The sequence below is a fragment of the Myxocyprinus asiaticus genome, chromosome 38 (assembly GCF_019703515.2).
Source record: "Myxocyprinus asiaticus isolate MX2 ecotype Aquarium Trade chromosome 38, UBuf_Myxa_2, whole genome shotgun sequence".
NCBI lineage: Eukaryota > Metazoa > Chordata > Actinopteri > Cypriniformes > Catostomidae > Myxocyprinus > Myxocyprinus asiaticus.
In genome coordinates this window covers 13,587,873-13,612,521 of record NC_059381.1, presented here as the reverse complement: position 1 = coordinate 13,612,521, position 24,649 = coordinate 13,587,873, and the positions used below count along the sequence as shown (strand labels likewise).

General features: G+C 37.1%; 1 protein-coding gene and 1 long non-coding RNA gene across 3 annotated transcripts; one reads left to right on the top strand and one right to left on the bottom strand.

The window, feature by feature from the left end:
• Positions 1-17: 17 nt before the first annotated feature.
• Positions 18-8,214, top strand: gfi1b (growth factor independent 1B transcription repressor). Of its 2 annotated transcripts, none has more exons than XM_051677644.1 (7): positions 18-167; positions 1,363-1,484; positions 4,989-5,174; positions 5,273-5,502; positions 5,722-5,859; positions 7,173-7,338; positions 7,868-8,214. In XM_051677644.1, exons 2-7 carry the CDS (start codon positions 1,370-1,372, stop codon positions 8,044-8,046), a joined length of 1,014 nt encoding a protein of 337 aa, XP_051533604.1. In that variant the 5' UTR covers positions 18-167; positions 1,363-1,369; the 3' UTR covers positions 8,047-8,214. The 2 variants fall into 2 exon arrangements, with proteins under 2 accessions (XP_051533604.1, XP_051533603.1); XM_051677643.1 differs by lacking the exon at positions 18-167 and adding an exon at positions 544-708.
• Positions 8,073-15,913, bottom strand: LOC127428958 (uncharacterized). Its single transcript, XR_007895211.1, has 2 exons — positions 15,638-15,913; positions 8,073-10,775 (listed from the first exon to the last, which is right to left on the bottom strand). It is a non-coding gene; the product is annotated as an uncharacterized LOC127428958 (long non-coding RNA).
• Between the last annotated feature and the right edge of the window lie 8,736 nt (positions 15,914-24,649).

Below are 24,649 nucleotides of genomic sequence, written 5' to 3'. Positions count from 1 at the left end.
GCTGCAACCAGAAAACAACTGTGCAAATAACACTAAGCAAACATTCAGAGGTAGCAACATAACAGGTCTGGTGTGTATATCTGAGGGGTACTTCCAAGCGTGTGAGGTTTCTTGCTGCTTTATCCCACTGGTTTTATGTCTTAAGCCCACTAGCTGTTTTACAGGAGGTAAGTCAACAGATGACCTATATGACAGTGATGATAAATTAGTAACTGGTCATTATAAAATGTAGGGATTGTAAATTTAAAATGTACCTTTTAATAAACTGCTCTGCTAACAATGAACCTTTTAAATGTTATTTATTATGTAGCATAGATGCATAATAAATATATAACCTATAGATTTGTAAACAAATTATATTATTGTCATTTTAAAATAATAACTAGTATTTATTAAACAATAATCGTAAACTTTTTGGTGAGCCATTACAGAAAATTGTGCCTCCCAACCTGGCTCTTTAAGTTAAGTTTTGTAGGCAAATGTTGCACCTGTATGCTGTCTCTCATTGGTTGAAAGCACAGTCAGATTCCACCGCAGAATTATCGGATTGAAAATCAGGGAGGGGATCTGAGAAACCCAACGCAACAAACTAACAGCGATGCAGTGCTTAAGTTTTTGATCATCATAACGGATTTTCCAGCAGTTTTTATTTTTTTTATTTTTTTTAGACACAATACGCAAAACAAAGGATTTTAAACACAACTTCAGGTAAAGTCATTTTCATAGAAAACAAGTTTGGAATTAATGGCAATTATTTTCATTCAAGGCCATTAAGAATACACGTTTTGTTGCGCAATTTCGCCAACTTACAAAAGAACAAATTATCAGGAATTATTAGTAGGCTATTATTGTACATGTGCTGATTGAGTTTAAATATAATTTTAAATCATTTTAAATGACTACCAAATGTGCTATATTTACTAATATAGACTCATTAACATATGTTATAAAATCTGTGTCTCAGACCAGGGATATTTTGGCTAAAATTTTGCCCAAACACCAATAGCAAAAGTAAACATTGTAGGCTCAAACAATTGTGGAACAACCGCGGCTTTTAACAGAGTATTGTTGTTTTAAGTGTTATTTGTTTAAATTATGATTATTTAGATACTGGAAAGAAAATGGTCTTATTACAGGAGCTTAGAGCAGGTTGCTTTATAGGCTATAACACTGGCTGCGTAAAAAAAACGCAGTGTAAAGTTTATTTCTGACGTTTTTCCTTGAAGGTTCCTTTGTCATTTGTAATTAGCTGGATCAATTTAAGTTTTTCTCGTGTAATTGTTGTGGACACTTTTAAGTTTACTTATAGATCATAACAAAAAAGTATGAAGTATCACAGCCAACAAATCGGTGTTTTTACAGAATCGTCATGCCACGATCGTTTTTGGTGAAGAGTAAAAAGTGTTCATCTTACAATGTGCACCGACCGATTGACACCGAGCAAAGTGAACCCAAACAACTCTCGGAACCAGCACCCAAGACAAGTAAGTGCTATTAGTATACTGCCAATATAGCTATTTAATTATTTTAGGAACTGTTCCATTAGTTGAATTGTTTAAAAAAATAAATAAAAATCAGCTTTAATTGAACTTTAAAATTCACTTCTCAATATTACATTTGACATATGGTGTTCATGAGAAGATAATAGCCTACAGTAAAATATAATACTAAACAAATTTTGATTCGTATTCATTCAAAATAATTTCAGTGATATACTACATATGCATCGTTCTCAAAGAAAAAAAGAGAGAGAGAAAAAAAAAATGATTTGGGTTCGGTGAGTGCTGAGTGCATGTGTTGGGCCGAGCACCTGTCAGATTGATGTTTGCTGATGATTGATGTTTATGCCTCGGGTGAGAGTACCTACAGAGTAACCCAGGACAGTATTCTGGGACATATGGTGCCATTCTTCACACCTAATATGCAAAGTGTTTAACTGTTTTTTCTATGTAAACATGCGTTAGTCGGTCGTCTTTGAACTTTACGCAACGTCTCGCGCAGGAGCCTGCGTTTTTTAGACGCCGTGTGTTAAAACGCGTCTCGCGCAGGAGCCTGCGTTTTTTAGACGCCGTGTGTTAAAACGCGTCTCGCGCAGGAGCCTGCGTTTTTTAGACGCCGTGCGTTAAAACGCGTCTCGAGACACCTGAGTTCTGTTTTATTCGTTGCGTCTTTAGCGCAAGAACGCTTTAGGTCTGGACGACCCTTTAGAAGCACGGGGTAAAATATTGCTAGGCAGCTCATTAAGTTTTGAGACACGAGCGCACAGTCACCGCAACTTCATGCAAGTCTGTAAGCTGTCGAACAGTTAGGGTGGATGTCACGGATATGCAAACTAGCCCCATTCAAACAAGAGACCAGCATTCTCACAGGATCATAACTGCGGATAAGCTATTTTTAGGATTCATTTGGGGGAAATTTGTAAATATAGTGTTAGCCGGAACAGTCTCATATGATTCTACATCATACTGGTGTTTTATTAGGCTAATCGCCTCTATTTAATTGTAAAGTCTCTTATTTAAACTTACATGCTTTATCTGTTTTAAGTTAAAGAGGATCAGCCTGTTTCCAGTGAATAATATAGGCTAGAGTCTTCAAAAGGATTTGGACACTTCAGCCACAATTAAAAAAGTATAGGGTACAACGGGGCAAAAGGCTCCTTTGATTTTTATTTTCACCCAGAACACTAAATAGCATCAACAACTACCACAGCACTTTCATGAACACCTGTTAATAAGTATGAACTACACATTTGTCCTCTTCCATGAGATCATTGCGTGTAATGTCTAAAGGTTGATTTTGAGGCAATTTGATCTAATATTTAATATTTTTTTAAATGTTGTAAATCTATGTAGCTAATGAATATCCTGGAAATGTTTACAATTCTTTTGAAACAAAATACTTATTTGTCAGTTTTGTTCAAGGTGATTTTATATATATATATATATATATATATATATATATATATATATATATAATACAGTACTGTGTAAAAGTTTTAGGCACTTGTGAAAAATGTTGCATAGTGAGGATGTCTTCAGAAATAATGCCATAAATAGTTTTCATTTATCAGTTAATGTCATACAAAGTCCAGTAAACATAAAAAAGCTTAATCAATATTTGGTGTGACCACCTTTGCCTTTAAAACAGCCCCAATTCTTCTAGGTACACCTGGACACAGTTTTTCTTGGTTGTTGGCAGATAAGATTTTCCAAGCTTCTTGGAGAATTCGCCACAGTTCTTCTGTCTATTTAGGCTGTTTCAATTGCTTCTGTCTCTTTATGTAATCTCAGACAGACACAATGTTCAGTGGAGGACTCTGTGGGGGCCATGACATCTGTTGCAGGGCTCCCTGTTCTTCTATTCTAATCTTTTCTATTTGCAAAAGTAATGTTTGGGAGTCTAAAATTTATATTTCCTATTAACACACTAAAGTTGAAGATATAAATAACCATCTTAAGACAAATGTTTTTGTGAGACATCTTATGTGCCTAAGACTTTTGCACAGTACTATATTTATATATATATATGTCCAGTAAGTGAAAGGATAGTATTTGGGGTAAAAAGCCTCCCTGTTGCAGGGGCTAAAGGCCCCCATAAAACACACTGTTTTACTTAAGTTGGGGGAATAGATTTGTTATAAAAAATGTTCATAGTGGGTTCACATTGACTGATTTAATCACAATGAAGATTAATTTGTTTATAGAATACTTGAGATGTTATACAGTGCCAAATGTGTTTGAAATTAACAGGAAATCGTGCACCCTTTTCTGAAGTAGCTATTTTGAATAAGCATTATTTTAATTTGTTACTCAAAAAACCATCTTGTTGCCTCAGAAGTATTTGCATAAGTTGACAAATTGTGCCCTATAACTATTGCCCCCATATGTTTACTATATCACTATAACATTTGGACACTTTTAAAATGATCCTGGGACTAGATAAAAAAGTAAGTCTGAAAGTAATTCAATATTAGAGGTAAGTGGGAAAAGGTAAATTTGTTTTGCAAATGTCACTTGGTTTAATCATTCGTTATCTAATTAATGCAAGGAAATTCATATATTTGTAACTGAAATGTCCAAATAGGGTACAACGGGGCTAAAGGCACACCTTAAGGAAAATATGCTTTTTTTTCTGGTCACAAAGTGTATCAAGATTGAAAAATAAATGTCTTTTTATTGAATACTGATGGAGCAACATAATTTGTTGTGAAAAGAAATAATAATGGAAGGTTGTTTTGATTGCAATTCACTTAAAAAGATAGTTATAGGGCAAAAATGTTCAACTTAAGCAAATATTTTAGAGACATGCAAGATGCTTTTTTTTGTGCAACATATTAAGATAATACCTATTCAAAATAACCACTTCAGAAAAGGGTAAACTAAATTAGGTATTTATTTTTCAAGTATTCTATAAATAAATTAATATTCATTATGATTGGATCAGTCAATGTGAGCCCACTTTGGAGATTTTTCATAACAAATCTATTCACCCCACTTGTGTTTTATAGGGGCCTTAAACCCATGCAACAGGGGGGCTTTTTTTAACCCCAAACACTATCCTTTCACTTATTGGACAGTAATTAAGAAAAAAAAAAAAAAAAAAACTTTTGATTTAATCACCTTGAACAAAACTGAGTATTTTGTCTCAAAATAAATGTGATAATTTCACAGATTGTCATTAGCTACATATATTTGCAACATTAAAAAATTATTAATTATTATATAAAATTACCTAAAAATCAAACTTTAGACATTGCATGCAATGATCTCATGGATCAGGAATATTTCACATTGTATAGTGTCAAACAGGTGTTCAAAGAATTACAGTGTAGTTTTTGTTGCTGTTTAGTTCTTTGGGAGAAAATAAAATCAAAAGTGCCGTTTACCCCAGTGGACCATTAGTCCCCGTTGTTCCCTACTTTTGGGGCCTCTGTATATCATTAGATAACCTGCAACAATATCACTTTATTTAATCTTGTGATTTCTTAGTCCCTGCACTGGTCTCATTGGAACCAAAGGAACGTAATTCCCCAAAGCAGCCCCCGTTAGATTCTGTCACTCGCCTGTCCCACAGAGACCCATATGACTTCATCAAGTGTGAGAGAGAGCCTGACTGCCCGATACCGTCTCTCCCTGAGCTGCCTGTTACAACCAGCCAGCCTTATTACTTATCCGGTGAGTGATTGATACATTTTTTGCTGACGGTTAAATATGAAGAACTGGCATAATATTGACTGGTTTCAGTGTAATAATATAGACATATTTTACCACAGAGACTCAACTGGCAGAGTTCCCTTCCTACTACAAGAGCTCTTATGCCTGGCATCATGTTCCCTCACCGTTTGATTTCAGGCAGATGAGCTTTCCTCCATCGCTCTTGCAGCACGCCAGCAACCTGTATGGAGCTCACCTGAAGGAAAGCTCAGAGCCTTCACAAGTGCTGGACTACAGCACACACTACTCACCTACGTCTAACACCTTCCACTGCATTACCTGCGACAAGGTATTCAGATATAAATGCCATATGTAAGTGTGTGTGTGTGAATGTGTGTCTATGTTTATACTTCATTAAGCATATATACAGTACCAGTCAAAAGCCCTCATTCTTTATTCTATTTTCCATGGAACACAAAAGGAGATGTTAGTCAGAATGTTTAGTCTGATAACACATAATTGTCTTTTGTAAAATGTTTTCACCACTGGTTTCTGTCCTCATCTGAAGGTGTTCTCCACCCCTCATGGCCTGGAAGTTCACGTCAGACGCTCTCACAGTGGTACACGTCCCTTTGGATGCAGCATCTGCAGAAAGAGCTTTGGCCATGCAGTTAGCCTAGAGCAACATATGAACGTCCACTCTCAGGTAAGAACAAACAAGGGTGATGCCAAGTTTAGCTTCTAGGATTAAGGGTATTGTAATCTCTAACATCATGATCTCCAAAATGTGTCAGATGTCAAGAGGCCCCAGCAAATCTAATATTCTCACTGAGCACTTTATTGGGAACACCTGTACACCTACTTATTCATGCGATTATCTAATCAGCCAATCGTGTCACAGCAGTGCAATGCATATAATCATGCAGATACGGGTCAGGAGCTTCAGTTAATGTTCACATCAACCATCAGAATGGGGAAAAAATGTGATCTCAGTGATTTGGACCGTGGCATGATTGTTGGTGCCAGACAGGCTGGTTTGAGTATTTCTGTAACTGGTGATCTCTTGGGATTTTCACGCACAACAGTCTTTAGAGCTTACTCAGAATGGTGGCAAAACCAAAAAATATCCAGTGAGTTACAGTTCTGCGGATGGAAACGCCTTGTTGATGAGAGAGGTCAACGGGGAATGACCAAACAGGTTTGAGCTGACAGAAATGCTACGGTAACTCAGATAACCACTCTGTACAATTGTAGTGTGCAGAATAGCATCTCAGAATGCACAACACGTCGAACCTTGAGGCGGGACTATCTTTTTGTTTGACCAATGGCAAGCAGAGGGCGTTTTCAGAAAGCTGTTATGAAAACATTGTTTATATTTGCAATTCCATTCAGTGGAGATAGTGTTGTAAAAATGACATACTTCAGCATTAACGTAAAAAAAAAAAAAAAAAAAATCTCACTTTGGTGGCTCGCGATTGTTCACTCCCAGTGTGAAAGGCTCCAGAATTTATTGTTTTTATGTCAAATCTTTATCGCGCCAAGAAATTGCTGTGAAAATTCGCGTTTGGTGTGAAAGGATTACATTGCTACTGGATTCAGATTTTTAATTAGACTGCTGTAGAGAATATTGAACCAAATAACTTTAGTTCTTTGTTTGTTGGGGTTTTTTACACTGCTAGCTCACTAATTTAAAAAAAGATATAGCCTCTGTTACTCTTTCGTTACTGATACTTGTTTTGTTTCATTTGTTTGATGTTTGTTGACATTTGTTTGTTGTATGTTACATGGTTTCTGATCTTTAATTAAAATGCTTAATGGCAGCTGTTTTGTTTTACCAAAAAAAATTTGCCTTTTGATGTATTTGACTTTGATCTTGACTAATATTTGCTTGCAAAAACAAATGAATAGCAGGCAAAAAATCATGAAGGAAGAGGTCCCAGTTGAAATCGGCTTGTATTTTGGCTTATGAAAGAAATGCAAAAAAATATATATTTAGTTATTGTTGATTTGTGTTTACAGGAAAGAAGTTTTGAGTGTAAGATGTGCGGAAAGACCTTCAAACGCTCCTCAACATTGTCCACTCACCTGCTGATTCACTCTGACACACGGCCCTACCCCTGCCAATACTGTGGCAAGAGATTCCACCAGAAATCCGATATGAAGAAACACACCTACATCCACACAGGTGAGACGTCATTGTTTATGACTGCATGTTAATGTCGTGCTTTAAAAGAGGTGTGTGGCACTGATAAACAAGAACACTTGTGGTTTAATGCAGCTGAATAACTGTTCCTGTATTATTTGGAAATACATTCAAAGTGTTATATCTGAACTCATTCCATGCAAATAATTAAAACAGACAGGCAGACTCCTTAATATCCTGAATAGATATACACTTTCTAGAGTGTGTTTCGAAGAGCAGCACAGCAACAGATAAATCAAGAAAAGAAGATTAAACAAATTCTGCCTCTATTTGCATAGCTGGTCTTCCTGCTTTGCCGAAACCTCTCTGAAAGTTATGTTTGCATGTATACTGTAGCAGACAGCCACTCCTATATTGGAAAACAGAACAAATCTGGGTGGCACGCAAATCTAAGCTTCAAGCAGCTTTTTTTAAAGCAAAGATTCGCCACTGTTTTATCACTGATTAAAAAGACTTTCAGTTTATAAAAATGTATTTTAAAATGCCGTTATGTTAAATGTAATGTTTACAGGAGAGAAACCTCACAAATGCCAGGTGTGTGGGAAGGCCTTCAGCCAGAGCTCCAACCTCATCACACACAGTCGCAAACACACCGGATTCAAGCCATTCGGTTGTGAGATCTGTTCCAAGGGCTTCCAGAGGAAAGTAGATCTTCGCAGACACCACGAGACTCAGCACAGCGTTAAATGATGTGATGGACAGCAAGGAAGGAATGAAGACCACCCATGGCTGTAAAAAAACAAACAAAAAAAAAACAATGGAAATATATGAAATTAAAAGTTAGAGTTTGTTTTGTTTCTTTAAATCAACTCATGTTAAAGGAATCCGAGTTCGCTCAATCAACAAGTTAAGCTCAATCGACAGAATTTGTGGAATAATTTCTTTAAAAAATTTCCTTCAATTACAATTGAAGGGCCAATTTTTGGAGGGTTAAAAGGCAGAAATGTCAAGTCATTTTTATTTGTATAGTGCTTTTCAAAAAACACATTGTTTCAAAGCAGTTTTACAGAAAATGATGCTGTAATGTCTTAAAGTCCTGATTGTGCAGTTTAAATAAATAATAAATAAATAAACAATTGAATTGAATAATTGAAAATCATGCCTTTAAATGTGTGAAGTTTATAATCTACTGTTCTAGGTGGATGAACATGCAGTTAATTGTCACCAACAATATGTCATCATCGCAACGAAGTTGTAACTTTGCACAGAAAAGGAAAGTGATTTTATCACACTAAAATCATGTTATCAAGCATATTGTTTACGTCTTGTGGCTATACATTTGAACAATGAGTATTTTAACGTTTACAATTGGCCCCATTTACATCCATTGTTAGTGCTTCACTGTAACCTACATTTTTTCTTTTTCTTTTAAAGAAATGGAGGGAGAAGTTCAAATACATTTTTGTGGTAGTCAACATTATGCCACAATTGCTGTTGATCGAGCTTAACTTGTATTGAACCTGAAAAATCCTTTTAAGATGTCACAGAGCATCTTTTCTTATCTTAGAATTCACCTTCCTCTTCAAAATGTGTTCCTCTATTAAATCCAGAAATTCATCAAAACCGTAATGTGACAAGATTAATGCAAATTTAGAGTTCTTTTGGATTTATAAACTATAACTCACACCCACATGTTAGTTAGCACGCCATATTTCTGTTCTCATGAAGTGGCCTGTGTGCGACCTTTTGAATCCTTTTTAGTACCCTTAAATTGAGACACTTTTTATGAGTGCTTTTTTAAATGCAGTGAAATGATTGTATGTGTTAAGATTTGATTTAGTCTTTTTGTTCTGTTCTATTTATAAAACTCTTGTGTCTTAATAAGAATGCTAAATAAATACTACTGTTTGAAATGCAGTTGTAAGGTGCATAGTCAATTCATAAAAGTGGATTATTAAATCTCATTGAAGGTTGAAGGGGCGGTGAACACGTAATGTAAATGTGTTAGAAATCAGTCCTGGAACAGTGAAAAATGAGAAGAGTCAGCAAACAAGGCTTTGCAGTATTTGTCTTTTTGTGTCTCCGCCCTGATGAGGATCCGGATACACAGTTCCGTTGGTCTTGCTGAAGGTTCTGCACACTGCCAGAGGCTGTGTAAAATCTCTGGTGTGACTGGAGATAAAGCTTCATTCAAATAGTTACCTGGGACTCTACATGCAAATCTCCTGCCTAGCAGGTTTGTAAACTGTGGCTGAATGAACGTACCTTGTGGGCCATTCTCAATAACCTTGGCAGAGCAAGCTAATATGGGAAAACAAATAAATATATATTTATAAATGGGGTGATTCTTGATTTACAAGTTATTTTTGCAAAGTTTGACCAAATAGAATCAAGACTCTTTAGTCTTAGCTGTGCAAACATTTTGCCTTACGCCACCTTTGAGAAAAACTCACAGATTTACTGATATCTCCCTCCCAGGTCACTCCCATCAGTAGAGTTCCAGCTGCTTTGCCAAACAAATTCATACCAACACAGCTTTATGCACACCACCTCTGTCAAACAAAAGAGACAGTTAGGAAAATCCAATTAGTCTACACTGTGGCATGGTATAAAACACACATTAGTCAAGTCATTTTTATTTGTATAGCACTTTTCACAACACACATTGTTTCAAATCAGCTTTAAAGAAAATCATGCATTAACAGAAAATGAAACTGTAATATTTATAAACTCTTAGAGTCATCATTGTGTTGTTTGATTAAATATGATTATAAATTGTGTATAAAAATAAATAATTAAGTGAGCAAGCCGAAAGCAACTGTGGCAAGGAACACAAAACTCCATAAGATGTTGGTTAATGGAAAAAAATAATTTTAGGAGAAACCAGGCTCACTATAGGGGCCAGTTCCCCTCTGGCTAAACAGCATGAATATAATGCCAATATTAGTTCTTTATGTGCAGTGCAAGTCATGGTTTAAAATGAGTAAACTAAGTAAGTGTTAAGGACCAATGTTTAAACAAAGATTTTGAATGAACTGTAAGATTAATGACTAATGTCTTTGAAGTTCATCCTGGATTAACTGCATTGTCCTTTGTCAGTTGGCTGATGAAGGCTTTTGTTGGCAATTATTTGGTAGTCTATGAATTTCATTTTAAGAGTGTAGTCCATCATAAGACCAAGGTGATGCAGGCAGAGATCAGTGAGGTGCATCGCAGTTCAGTCTGCAGGTCATTTCTGTGAGGTCTATCCTAAATCCAAGGTTCAGGCAGTGGCATATGAAGTATTCCATGTCTTATCACTGGAGTTGGCATCAGTTCAACCGCTGAAGTCCATCGTAATAGACTGAAGTGATGTCTGGCTTGCACTGGCTGCATTTAGTTGTCATCACTCAGAGACACGTAGCAGTGGAGTCCGAAACCAAGCAGGAACGGAGCTGGATCTGGCCGGCTCTGGTAACCTCAAGATACGAATGCCAAGGCTGAGACAGGGAACAAATAGAATAATATTATTGTAGATACCATTCCATTTTTTGCAGAGTTATAGATCATGATAAATGTTTCTGGTTCTGGCAAACCTAACTAAAGCAGCCTAATTGTGAGTTGATGGATAAATTTGGTGTATGCCTGGCTAAACAGATGAGTCTTTAGTCTAGACTTAAACTGAGTGAGTGTGTCTGCATCTTGAACAGTGTTAAGGATACTATTCCATAGTTTAGGAGCCAAATAGGAAAAGGATCTACCTCCTTTTGTGGATTTTGAAATTGTAGGAACTATTAACAGGCCAGAATTTTGCGATCAGAGTGTACGTGATGGAATATAGTGTGGTAGAAGGTCACTTAAGTACTGTGGAGCTAGACCATTCAAAGTTTTGTACATTGTTAACAAAATTTAAAAATGTATATGAAACCTAACAGATAGCCAATGTATCGATGATAAAATGGGGCTAATACAGTATGATCATATTTCTTGGTACTAGTCAGCACTCTGGCTGCTGCATTTTGAACCAGCTGAATCCCAGTAATGCATTACAATAATCTAATCATGAGGTCATGAACGTATGCATCAGCAACAGAGAGCATGTGTCATAACTTATAAGCAATATTTCTGAGGTAGAAGAATGCTGTTCTACAAACATTGGAAATTAGATTTTCAAAGGACAGATTGGTATCAAATATAACACCTAAGTTCTTTGCTGTAGAAGACAATGTAACAATACAACCATCGAGAGTCAAATTATATTTTAGTGGCTTATTTTTAGAGGTTTTTGGTCCAATCATTAGTACCTCTGTTTTATCGGAATTGAGTAGAAGGAAATTTCTGGCCATCCAATCTTTTTTTTGTGGGCAGGGGGGGGTCCCCTTTTTCACCCAATTTGGAATGCCCAATTCCCTATGCGCTTTTAAATCTTCATGGTCGCGTAGAGATTCACCTCAATCCGGGTGGCTGAGGACGAATCCCAGCTGCCTCCGCGTCTGAGACCGTCAACCTGCGCATCTTATCACGTGGCTTGTTGAGCGCATTGCCACGGAGACATAGCACGTATGGAGGCTTCACGCCATCCACCGCGGCATCCACGCTCAACTCACCACACGCCCCACTGAGAACGAACCACATTATAGTGACCACGAGGAGGTTACCCCATGTGACTCTACCCTCCCTAGCAATCGGGCCAATTTGGTTGCTTAGGAGACCTGGCTGGAGTCACTCAGCATGCCCTGGGATTCGAACTGGCCATCCAATCTTTCATTTCATTGATACACTCTGCTAATTTGGAGAATTGTGAAATTTCGTCGGGTTAAGAAGAAATATAAAGTTGGGTATCGTCGGCATAACAGTGGAAACTTATTCCACGATTCCTGATAATATCTCCCAGAGGAAGCATATACAAAGAGAAAAGCAGAGGCCCTAAAACTGATCCCTGTGGCACTCCATACTTAACTTTGATTTGACAATTCCTCGTTTACACAGACAAAGTGGTAGCTGTCTGCTTAATAGGACCTAAACCATGCTAATGCAAGTCCACAAATGCCAACATAATTCTCAATCCTATTCAAGAGAATGTCATGATCAATGGTGTCGAAAGCAGCACAAAGATCAAAAAGCACTAGAAGAGAAATGCAGCTGCGATCAGATGATAACAGCAAGTCATTTGTAACTCTGACAAGTGCAGTCTCTGTACTGTGATGGGGCCTAAATCCTGAATGAAATTGTTCATATATACTATTTCTCTGTAAAAATGAACACAGTTGGGAGGACACTACCTTTTCTAGTATTTTCGACATAAACGGTAGATTTGAAATCGGTCTATAATTAGCCAATTCTCCAGGATCAAGCTGTGACTTCTTAATAAGTGGTTTGATAACTGCCATTTTAAAGTTTCTTGGGACATGTCCTAAGGATAGCGAGGAGTTAATAATATTAAGAAGAGGTTCTGAGATTACAGGGAATACCTCTTGTGGAGTGGGACATGGTTGTGTGTCTGTCAGTGGGGAGAGAGGAAGCGGTAAGGACCATCACCTGGTGATTGCTGATATTAAACACCTGTGTCTCATTTCAGTGACAGCGGAGATGGGCTTTAAAAGGCTGCCAGAGTGACAGACCGGGAGAGAGAGTCTGAGGCACACACACCCTGAAGCTGAATGCTGGAAAGCTGTTTATTGTTGTCTTACATTGTACTGTTTATTGTTAATAGTGAAGCTGTGTGTGCAAAACAATAGAGACTGGCTGAAAAGCAGACTTTTGAGTTTGAGTTGTAAGAATAAAATCCGATTTACTTGGACTACAACCCTGGCTCCTGCTTCCTTCTTTTGGAACCCTGTTACACTGGTTCCGAAACTCGGATGGGAGTGAGGTTTAGGGGGGTGAGTGTAATGGTAGCCAGCTGGTACATGCTATGCAGTGTGTGTAAACCTAACTCCCCTGGCCTCAAGTGGCATACTAGCAACTGATGCTAGAGGCTGTAGTCTTTAGCCTCACACATAGTGCGCCTGCCTCCCTTGCCGGAGACCCCGGTTTGAATCCCGCTTGGAGTGGGTCGAGCAGGACCAGTTACACCTCTTTTAAGAGCTTAGTTGGTATTGAATCTAACATACATGTTGTGGCTTTTGATGTTTCAATAAGTTTTGTTAGCTCTTCATGACCTATGACAGCAAAGGATTGAAGTTGCTCATGAAGAAAATTATGAGACACTGTTTTCTGAGGTACTGTGACAGACAATTGCATAATTCCAATTTTATTTCTGATGATTTCAATTTTATCAGTAAAGAAATTCATGAAGTCATTAATATTGTACTGCGACGGAATATCTGGTTCATTTTAGGCTTTATTCCTAACCAATTTAGCCACAGTACTGTATAAACACCTTGGATTGTTGAGGTTATTTTCTATGAGTTTACTAAAATATGCTGACCTGGCAGCTTTTAATGCCTGTCTGTAGCTACAGACACTATCCTTTCATGCACCGCGAAATACCTCTAATTTTGTATTCTTCCACTTGTGCTCAATTTTCCAAGCTGCTCTCTTGAGAGCATGAGTGTGATCATTGTACCATGGTGCAGGGCTTTTTTCTTTAATTTTCTTTAATCAAAGGAGAGCAACGCTATCAAGAGAGCTAGAGAAGTCTGTACTTATATTTTCTGTTATTACATCAAGTTCTTCTAGACTTTTTGGCTTACTGAGTATATGAGATAAATCTGGAAGATTATTAGTGAAGCTATCTTTAGAGGTCGAAATAATAGTTCTACCTGAATGATAGCATAGTGTAGACTGAGTAACATTAGCTGATCGCAGCATACAAGAGACGAGGTAATGATCTGAGACGTCATCGCTTTAAGGTAGAATTTCTATAGTATCAACAATATTCACCAAGTAAATCATAATACAGCACAGGTAATCTATATACTGTAGCAAGGGCAAAATATGACAGAGATTTTTTTATTTGTATCTGATGGTGCCACATTAAGCATTATTAGTTCAAAAGACTTAAACTTATATCCTGTCTTCCGAGTAACACCAAAAATGTCACTGTTAATTTCAGCAACACCTCCTCCTTGACCCTTCAGACAAGGCTCATTTTTATAACAATAACCTGGGGGAGTAGATTCATTTAAACTAATATATTCATCCAGTTTAAGCCAGGTTTCAGACAAACTGAGTGCATCCAAACTATGATCTGTAATAATTTCATTTACAATTAGTGCTTTGGTTGAAAGAGATCTAATGTTTAGTAGCCCTACCTCTCAATTATTTTGTTATTTTCAAGTTTTACCTTAATAAAAGTTTTTCTAAATTATTTAGAGAGGGGTTTGTGTTTGGTAGTTCGGGGAACAGACACAGTCTCTATGTGATATCTAGGTGATACAGTCTCTATATGTTGTAGTTTATGTGAACTGTGTGACGTTTCAAGGCAGCTAGCAGATGTTTAGATTAACCAGTTTGTCTGCTTCCTGGCCTGGGCCTCAGTTAGTCAAATAATATCACTATTAAGACTATGAACCAAATTACTAGAGAGGAGAGTGGCACCTTCCCTGGAGGAAGGTCTCTCTTTAGCAGGTCAGGTCTACCCCAAAAACTCTTCCAATTGTCTATGAATCCTATGCTATTCTCCGAACACCACTCAGACATCCAGCCATTCAGTGGCACTAATCTACTATAAACCTTGTCACCACAACAAGCAGGAAAGGGGCCAAAGCATATTACAGTGTCTGACATCATTTTTGCAAGTTTACACACCTCTTTAACATTATCTCTAGTGATCTCCAACTGCCAAAGCCGGACATCGTTAGTGCCGACATGAATAACATTTTGAGAAAATCTACATTTAGCATTAGTCAGCAAGTTTACATTTGATCTGATGTCATATGCCCGAGCCCTCGAAATGCATTTAACAATAGTGGCTGGAGTCTCTATTTCCACATGCCTTACAATAGAATCTCCTATAACAAGGGTGCTTTCAACATGATTCTCAGTGGGTGCATCACTGAGTGGGGAAAATTGATTGGAAACCCTAACAGGAACGGGAGAGTGGTGTCGCTTTGCTGAGCGAATATGCCGCCGAGACATCACTCAAACATTCTGCTGGGGGGCTCTTCAGAGTGGAACCAAAGTGTGTGTGTTGCTCCCTGTTCTACCCGCATCCAAAACAGTATCTACCAGCTTCTCTTTCTCAATGACCTCCACTAGCGTTTGGATGCGTGTCTCTAACTCATTAACCTTCTCCGTAAGCCTGACTAATTCCTTACATTTATCACATTTACGTCCCTCACTGCTGATGAAAGAAGCTATAGTAAACATGTGGCTTGCAATGCAGGAAGCAATAACATGAGCGGATGCCATGACTTACCACAATTGTTTGTTGCTGTTGTTGTTGTTATGGTTGTTCTTGAGCGGCAAAGGTTTGAGATCGATGTGAATCCCTCACGCAATTGTTTGCTGTTGTTGTGGTGGTTCCAAATCAGCAGAGGTTTGAGATTGATGCAATAATCCATGTAAAACACGCAGACGAAATGCGAGATGTAGACAAGTGTGGAAAAATGAAAAAATAAAAGAAAAGAAAATGTGTGCGCGGTAATATACATGCAGTAGAAACAGTAGAAAAGCTGAACGTAGAGGAAAAAGAAATGCTAAGTAGGCTAGCAAGCTACAAACAAACACAGATGTGTGCAGCGTGCTGGCAGCAACCGGAAACATTACACACAACTCCCCTGTGATCCCCTCAGAATGTTCAGTGTTGTTTTCAATGCTGTCTGTGGGACCAACAGAGGTTGAAAAAATAGCTGGATAAGAGGATAGAGTAGTACTCTTTATGCAGAACTACCCAGGTTCAATTTCCATGTTGGATAAATGAATTTATTCTCTTTTAGTAAATCAAGAAAAATTGAAAGTCTGTGCCAGTGTATGTATTAACAGGAGCAGGATCTCATTTGGTTCCATGCTAGTGATTTTTCTGATTCATTTCACTTCAAATTAATAATAAAGTCTGCATTTTGTTTTCTGGCTGCTTCACTTATACCTAATCATACACTCAACTGCTTAATGTTACCTTAACATATCTGCAAGTGCAATGGTTCTCAACCTTTTTGACTCCAAGTGTTAAAAAAAAAATATTATCATGTTTTATCTTTAAAAGCATTCGTGCTGCTTTAAATTTGTAAATTGTATCAGCTTAAGAGGAAAAGTTGTTTAAACAGTATATAAAGTTGACTTAAATCAATATAACTTGTTACTGTAAATGCGCTTAATGTCTTTTTAAGTAAACTTGACTTTCTTAGTTCAATTAACTTAATTCTAAAATCAATGCAAACAGAATATAGAAGTTCATGTACTTAAATTACCATATCATATCACTGTTGTTAACCATAAGTAGATAAGACTATCTTATTGTTGGAGATAAACTACACTGTCATTTGATGATAGGTGGACATCTCAGTGGATGATCAAAATCTAATGTGTGATCTCTCTATTACATTCAGAAATATGCTCGTCAATGAGACACATGTGGTCCTCAATACTTTACATGCAAATCACAATGATGGTGACAATCATCAAACACATTATTGAGTAAAAAGATAAGCTTGAAGTATTGCTACATGACAAATAACTGCAAGTGACTACAAAAATAACAACCAACAGCATAAATAAAAGCCACAAACAGTAAAAAGATGAAAAGAAAAACAGTAACACTGCAATCTGCATTATTTATTCACGCGGCACTGCATGCGTGGGAATCAGAATAGGTGAGCGTGATATGCATAGTTCTCTTGATTAATATACATTGCCTGGCCAAAAAATAAATAAAATAAAAAAATTGCCATTTGGATATGTTAAATAAGCAGATACTTAAGAGCCTATGATTGGATCATTATTGCAGTGATTAATATGTTTCAGCTGGCAAAAATTCTTTTAACCCTAACTGATGCAGTGTGTAGCTTCTCATTTCTTAAACAACCATGTAGGAAGACGTATCTCGTGGTCGTGGAAGATGTTACTATGTTCAGAAGGGGCAAATTATTGGCCTGCATCAAGCAAAGAAAACAACTAATGAGATTTCTAAAATCACTGGAATTGGGTTAAGAACTGTCCAACGCATTATTAAAACCTGCAAGGATAGTGGTGAACCATTAGCTTTGCTGAAGATATGTAGTCAGAAAAAAATCTTGAATGATTCTGATCAGAGATCACTAAAAGGTTTGGTGAAGTCACATCTTAAAAAATCAACAGTAAAACTCACGGCTATGTTTAATAGTGGAAGTAAGAGTATTTCCACATGCACAATGCGACAAGAACTTACAGGATTGGGACTAAACAGCTGTGTGGCCACAAGAAAGCCAGTTGTTAGTGAGGCTAATCGGAAAAAACAACTTCAATTTGCTAGGGAGCATAAAGATTAGACTGTGGAGCAATGGAAAAAGGTCATGTGGTCCAGATTTACCCTATTCCAAAGAGATGGGCATGTCAGGGTAAGAAGGGAAGCACATGAATCGATGTACCTGTCATGCATAGTGCCCACTGTACAAGCATCTGGAGGCAGTGTTATGATCTGGGGTTGCTTCAGTTGGTCAGGTCTAGGCTCAGAAACATTATGTGGCAATAAAATGAAGTCAGCTGACTACCTGAATGTACTGAATGACCAGGTTATCCCATCAATGGCTTTTCCTTCCCTGATGGCACGGACATATTCCTGGACGACAATGCCAAGATTCTTCGGGCTCAAATTGTGAAAGAGTGGTTCAGGGAGCATGAGGAATCATTTTCACACATGAATTGGCCACCACAGAGTCCTGACCTTAACCCCATTGAAAGTCTTTAGGATGTGCTGGTGAAGACTTTATGGAGTGGTTCGACTCTCCCGTCATCAATACAAGATCTCGGCCAAACATTTATGCAACTCTAGACAGAAATAAATGTTGTGAGGTTGCATAAGGTTGTCGAAACAATGCTAAAGGCGGTCCAACGAAATATTAGAGTATGCAACTTTATTTTGGCCAGGCAGTGTATTTCTCATTTCACCTGTGTTCAATAACTTATCACAAGTTCAGCTAACAAAAACTTGAATAACTGAGTTATCCTAACCAGATCAATCCAGGGCAGTTATTCTAACTCTACATTTTAAGTTATAAAAAGCAACTAAAAGGCAAAATTGCCCAAAACCATATTTAGAGCCCCAGAAACTTGGGAGTGACAATAAAATAAGATACTCTGGACGATAAATTTGGACATTCCAGACATTTCAGGAACTGTCAGTTTATATGTTTTAAGCCTTTATCATGGCCTACAACACTATAACATTATATATTACCACATTAAACAACCTATAACAATAAAAGTTATCATATTTTATTATAATTAATTTTAAATCATTTTAAGTCATCTTGAGGCCCCCATGTAAGTTTGCTGAGGCCCACCTCGTCGGCCCAGGCCCCCTGGTTGAGATCCAGTGTGCTAGTACAAACGTGACTCTTCAGCAAAAAAGTAAACAGAGATAATAACAGTTATTTACATGTATGAACAGTCAAAAATGTATAAAGACTTGTAGATTCAGTCTTGTCATGTAAAGACGAGGGTCCTTGGGTGTCAGTCCCATTCTGAAAACGCCCCAGAAGACACCTGGGGTGTTTCGAAGTTTTTGATGAAAAATCATGTGTTTACATTCACATTAATACATAACTGACAGAAACCAGTTTATTCAAAAAAATCAGACAACACAAGAAAACTGTGTTTAGATGTGACTCTGTGTTACTCTTTGCTTTTGACATCAAACTGTAAACAAGCATGTGTACGACATTTGCACGCATTGGATAAGAAGGTAAGAACGGCTGTAAATGTGTTTACATGCAGAGCGAAATTGGGGAAGCCTAATGGGCAAAAATCTATGCATGTCGATCGGTTTATGTTTAAACCTTTTATGACCTTAACTCGTTATAAGAAATCTGTTTAACATGACCTTACATGTTGTCTGCTTATTAAATCATTGTAAGATCGTGCATGTAAACGTGCTCATGAAAAGTTGAACAAAGGTGGAAAAAACATTTTATGTCAGGGCAATAATTCGACAGAATTTGTTTATTTATGTTTTATCTATGAAAAAGAAATGGACTCCACAAGTTTTATTTATTTTGTTTTTATGGGGGATCCGGGAACCACCTTACATCCCCCTCAATTTGAACACTAGTGTTCAACCTTTGCTATGGGTATTGCTTGATAAATTAAACAATACATAGTAAAAATTAAGAAAAATCTTGTTCAGTTACAGGTAAGTGCTCTCATTCAACCATTACTGCAAGAGGAACTGATTAAGAGAAAAGCTGAAGATATTTAGGCAGAAATCTCATCACTTCCATTACTGACATGTTCCCCATCTGCCCCTGCACACCTGCTCACTTATGAAACAGGTTGGACATTACAAATAGAAATCAGTGTCGGCATCAGGGCAGAAACTGACAGGGCATTCCCGGTACAGTTGGTAAACAAATCTGTGGTGCTCATGCAAATGATTGCGTATATTACCTCGGCAACGGGGTCTGAGTCAGACAGTTATAGAGCCACATCCTGGAGTGAGACAGTAAATCCAACAGCAAATCACAAGCAAAGCCAGTCGGCATCAGATTTGGATGACAATGTCTGAACAAACAGGATTTTTCAGACTAAGACAAGTGGGTGGGGGAAATGTAGCCTTGGAGGGAGAAAGGGGAAATAAAGGGGCACGCACAGAAAAGAAAAACTCACCTGAGTTCCACTTCCCTTTTTAACAGAAACGTGTGTTGAAAGAGTGGTTTATAGATCAATGCTTTCACACATGACTTTGTAAATCTGAAAACTGTTTCTCCACCATTCATGCCATCCACTGATATCTGATAATAAAATTAAAGCAGTTTTAGTGGCTACAGTCCACAAATACCTTACGTAAATTCACTTTGGTAACACTTTATTTTACAATGTCCATGTTACACATATTACATCTTAATATAATTAACATTTTTGTCTTTTTAATTTTTGTTTTTTGATTATTTTGGCTGTGTTATTGCCAACGGCATACATTTTGCCAAAGGTGTTTATTTTTGGGGGAATTTTGATATTTCAGCCTCAGTTCCTATAATACATCTATAATACACTGTGTACACAAAATAGTTACACTCAGGACCTTAAGGACAAAAATGTCCCAATTGAAACCCATTAAAACTGCAATATTTGATCCCAGTGATATTATGCTTTCTTTCCTAGCTTCAAAATGTTAATTTTTTATAGTTTCCACCAGACTGTGCCATTTTTCTCATGTTTAGCCTATGGAGAAAATACATGCTTTTTTCCTATTTTCTGTTTGCTGTATTATAGAGCACTGCAGGCCATTTGAATAAACGATGCAGCTAAAATTGTGTGGGTGTGTTGGTATGGATTCCAGAGTGTGTTTTGTATGTGTGTACTGAGACATTTGTGTGTGCGCGCGTGCGTGTGTGTGTGTGTGTGTGTGTGTGTGTGTGTAAAAAACAACAGTGGCATTATGTAAACAAACTGGCATTTAAAGGGTTAAAATCTTGAAAATGAATTAATATTTGGTAGTTATGATCAGGACTGATGTTGGTTAAAAAAAATCTAAGTCAGTGAAAGTGGAAAATAATATTAATATATAATATTTTTATGGCAGTTTTTTGATGCGGACATTTTTGTCCTCTAAGGTACTGAGTGTGAGTTTTTTTTTTGTTTGTTTGTTTGTTTGTTTTTTTTTTATCTGACACTGCACAAAAAATTATAATGCATCAAAATCAATATTGTTGCTAATCATTGACATATCCCAGACTGTGATAATCCCCCCAGAATATTTCCCCTTAGCATTTAGTATATGAAAAAGAATTATTTTTTTGTGTTTTTTTTTTTCATAAAAAAAAACAACAGTGACATTATATATACAAACTGGCACTAAAAGGGTTAAAATCCTGAAAATGAATTAATATTTGGTAGTTATGATCAGGACTGATGTTGGTTAAAAAAATTAACTAATTTAAAGTGGAAAATAATATTAATATATAATATTATTATGGCAGTTTTTGTCCTCGAAGGACCTCTGAGTAACTTTTTTAAATTGATGCACAAGGGCTAGATGCTATAATGAGTACAATAATTAAATGGAAGTGCAAGCAGCTTATTGTAAAATAAAGTGTGACCCATACTTGTAAAACAATGACCCTAAAAAGTATTTGGACACTTTTTTGAAAAAAGGACAAATTTTCTTAAACAACTGATCCCAAAGTCAATTTTATTGGGTTATGTGAGGGTAAGTTCACATATTAGTTCATTACATTAACAATATACATGTTACACTACACATGAGAACTAGAAGGTGTCAAAAAACACAACCGTCGAACACCAAAAATGTTGGGCAGGATGGCAGCCTCAGTCACCATTCAATTTGTATGGAATAAATATGCAATGAAAATGAATGGTGACTGAGACTAGCATCCAGCCTAAAGGTGTGGTCACATTTACTTTTGCATGATGTAATTCTATGCAATCCCATTTTAATAGGAATCTGCGCAATCATGAATTTCGCACGATTGATTCCGGTGGCCAAAGAATTTCCCCTCACGGATTACACGTGGAGTTGAAGTTTGGTGAACTTTCACAGGCGAATTCGCCGCGTTGACCAATAGGAAGCTGCTTGGTTTGGCAGTGACCTCTGTGTGGGTGGTGCTTCGTATGCAGTGACACTGAATATTCACAATTTTAGTGGCGAGTTTCTTTTTAACGTCCGCCCAGGCCTTTTTCACCTGCGGAATTTCAGAGTGCAAAGAAAAATGTAGCTTCGCCTTTTGCGTTCCACGGCAGAAAGAAAGGGTTTGGAACAACATGAGGGTGAGTAAATGATGACAGAATTTTCATCTTTGCGTGAACTATCCCTTTAAGTGCCCAAATAGTTTTGGGGCCACAGTATTCTATCAAATAAGTCAAGCATCATATGTCAGAATCACTATTTTAAACAGTGGGATTTGCAGCTGTTCTGTGTTTGAACAGTTCTTTCAGGATTAATTCTGAGGAACAATAAAACAGATATTTTGGCCAGCACAAAAAAAAAAAAAACACCTTTAATTGATCCAGGGCTAAAAGCAGTTAATGCCCGCAAGCAAGAAGAGAAATTTGACCTAGTGTAGGCTACTGTGCATCAGTCCGTACTTATAACACATGCTCACTGAGTCAACACATCATGAAACCAACAGGCTCCACTTCTCCATACACAAAGTCATCAAGCATGCACTCGGTAGATTATGAACATTGACTCAAGAGGTCATAACATCTTAAAAATTACACAGGCAGAGTGGTAGAGCGAAAGGAAAAAAAGGGAGGAAAAAAGGAGGAGAGAAAAAGATAGAGGGAGAGAGGGAGATTTGACTAGCAAATGAACCATATGCAAAGCACTTGTCTCTGTGCCTGCCTGAGGCAAAGTAGCAGGTGACAGTGTAAGGGAAAGCAGAGGTCTTATCACAGATGGCTCGCTATCAAAAATGAAAATGTTCACCATAGTAAATAAAGACTTGAACTTTCTATTAATATTGTCGAAAGCACAGCAGAAAGGGAAGAACTGATGCCAAAAAAGAAAAACCTATACAGCTTAAAGGGCTAGGTTACCCAAAAATGAAAATTCTGTCATCATTTTCTCAACCTCATGTTGTTCCTAAAGTCCTAAGACTTTCTTTATTCTGTGGAGCACAAAAGGAGATGTTAGGCAGAATGTTAGCCTCAGTCACCATTCTCTTTAATTGCATCTTTTTGCCCATACAGAAAGTCATTCAGGTTTTTAACAACATGACGGTGAATTTTTCTGGGTGAACTATCTATTTAAGCAAAGCATTATCTTTTCAAACTAGCTTTCGTATGTTTCTTTCTTGTGTATTTTCTGAACTGTATCACTAATTTATTATTAAAGCCCTGCTTCTGTATATCTGAAAGCAAGCAAAAGAGCAACAGACATGAAAGATTTTTGAGGACTGGGAAAGAGCATTAAACAAACAAAGAAAACCAATCCACCAGAGGAACATATTTGCTTTAAAACATGTTTGGCTGCGTCTCCTCAGCTTGTTACCTGGCAAAAAAAATATTTATTTTAAAGCCGTTCTACAGTAAATGTAAATCCCGTGTAGGAGTGTGAGAGTATATTTACATGTCACATTTGTTTTGCTTATATATGCAGTCATGCACAAAAACCTACTGGTTTGCTGATGAGTGTGAACGTAAACGGTTCAATTGATATGAGACTTCAGTCTACATCTTTTAAAGTGCTACTGCCGTGTCTCAAACAAAGCTCCTGTTAGTGAGTTTTATGGCTTTGGAGATGAGGAGAGACCACAGATAGACAGGCAGAGCATCACGACAAGAGCGGAGCAGTGACACAGTAAGACCAGAAACACACAGATTAGAGTGGGACATCAGATAAGCGGCAATCATTATTCAAATCCACTGAGAGGATTATGCACATGCTCAGAAACTGAAGATACCTGTATAAGGAAACCAATTGCGAGCTTTTTTTGCAACAGCATCCTGAAGTTATTTTGTTCCTCCCTGCTGAAAAGACCAGCATTGCTGAAGTGAAAAGCAGTAAAAGTTCCTTTCATTTTCTCCATAGGGGAAGTGATTTTTAACGATAACTTATAAGCCTTTAAAGACAAACCTACCGTGAGCTCTGAGGTTGTTGATCGATGATCTGTTAAAGTCATAAGTTTGCATTATTTCACCTCTATTTAAAAAAATTAATAAATTAATTATATAAATATATATGTTTAATAGTGGAATTACTGGTGAAGAACTACACTGCCCTTGATCCTCAAGGGAAACAATCCATCAATTAGAAAATCATGGCAAACAAACCGTGGCCCAGCAGTGACCGGCCACTCCTGTGACGCAATCAAACACTCTCAAACTACTTATATATTTGCATATATCTAAATATTTCTATATTGTTTCTATACTTATAATCAGCAACTTTAAATCAATATTTTTCTATCAATTTTATTTGATTACATCATTCGCAATGCTTCATGGGATTGTAGTTCATTCCCTCATGAAAGATGGTAAGTCGTGTACCTTTTACTTTTTTGTATGATTTTCAAATACTTATTTTTTTCAAATCAAAGTTTGTGATGTTGTGATTCACCTCAGATCTGGTTGGTTTGGTTCATAGCTTACAGTAGATCTCTTTTTCAAAAGAGTTTATGAAATCCATATGGAAAAAAATCAATGTAAAAAAGTGGGCAGGCACAGTTGCCCTCTTTTAGCTTTGAAGCCATATGCTAGTGTACTCCTAAAAGTCACTTATCTTCTGCATTCAAAGGGATAGTTCACCCAAAAAAGATTTTCTCATCATTTACTC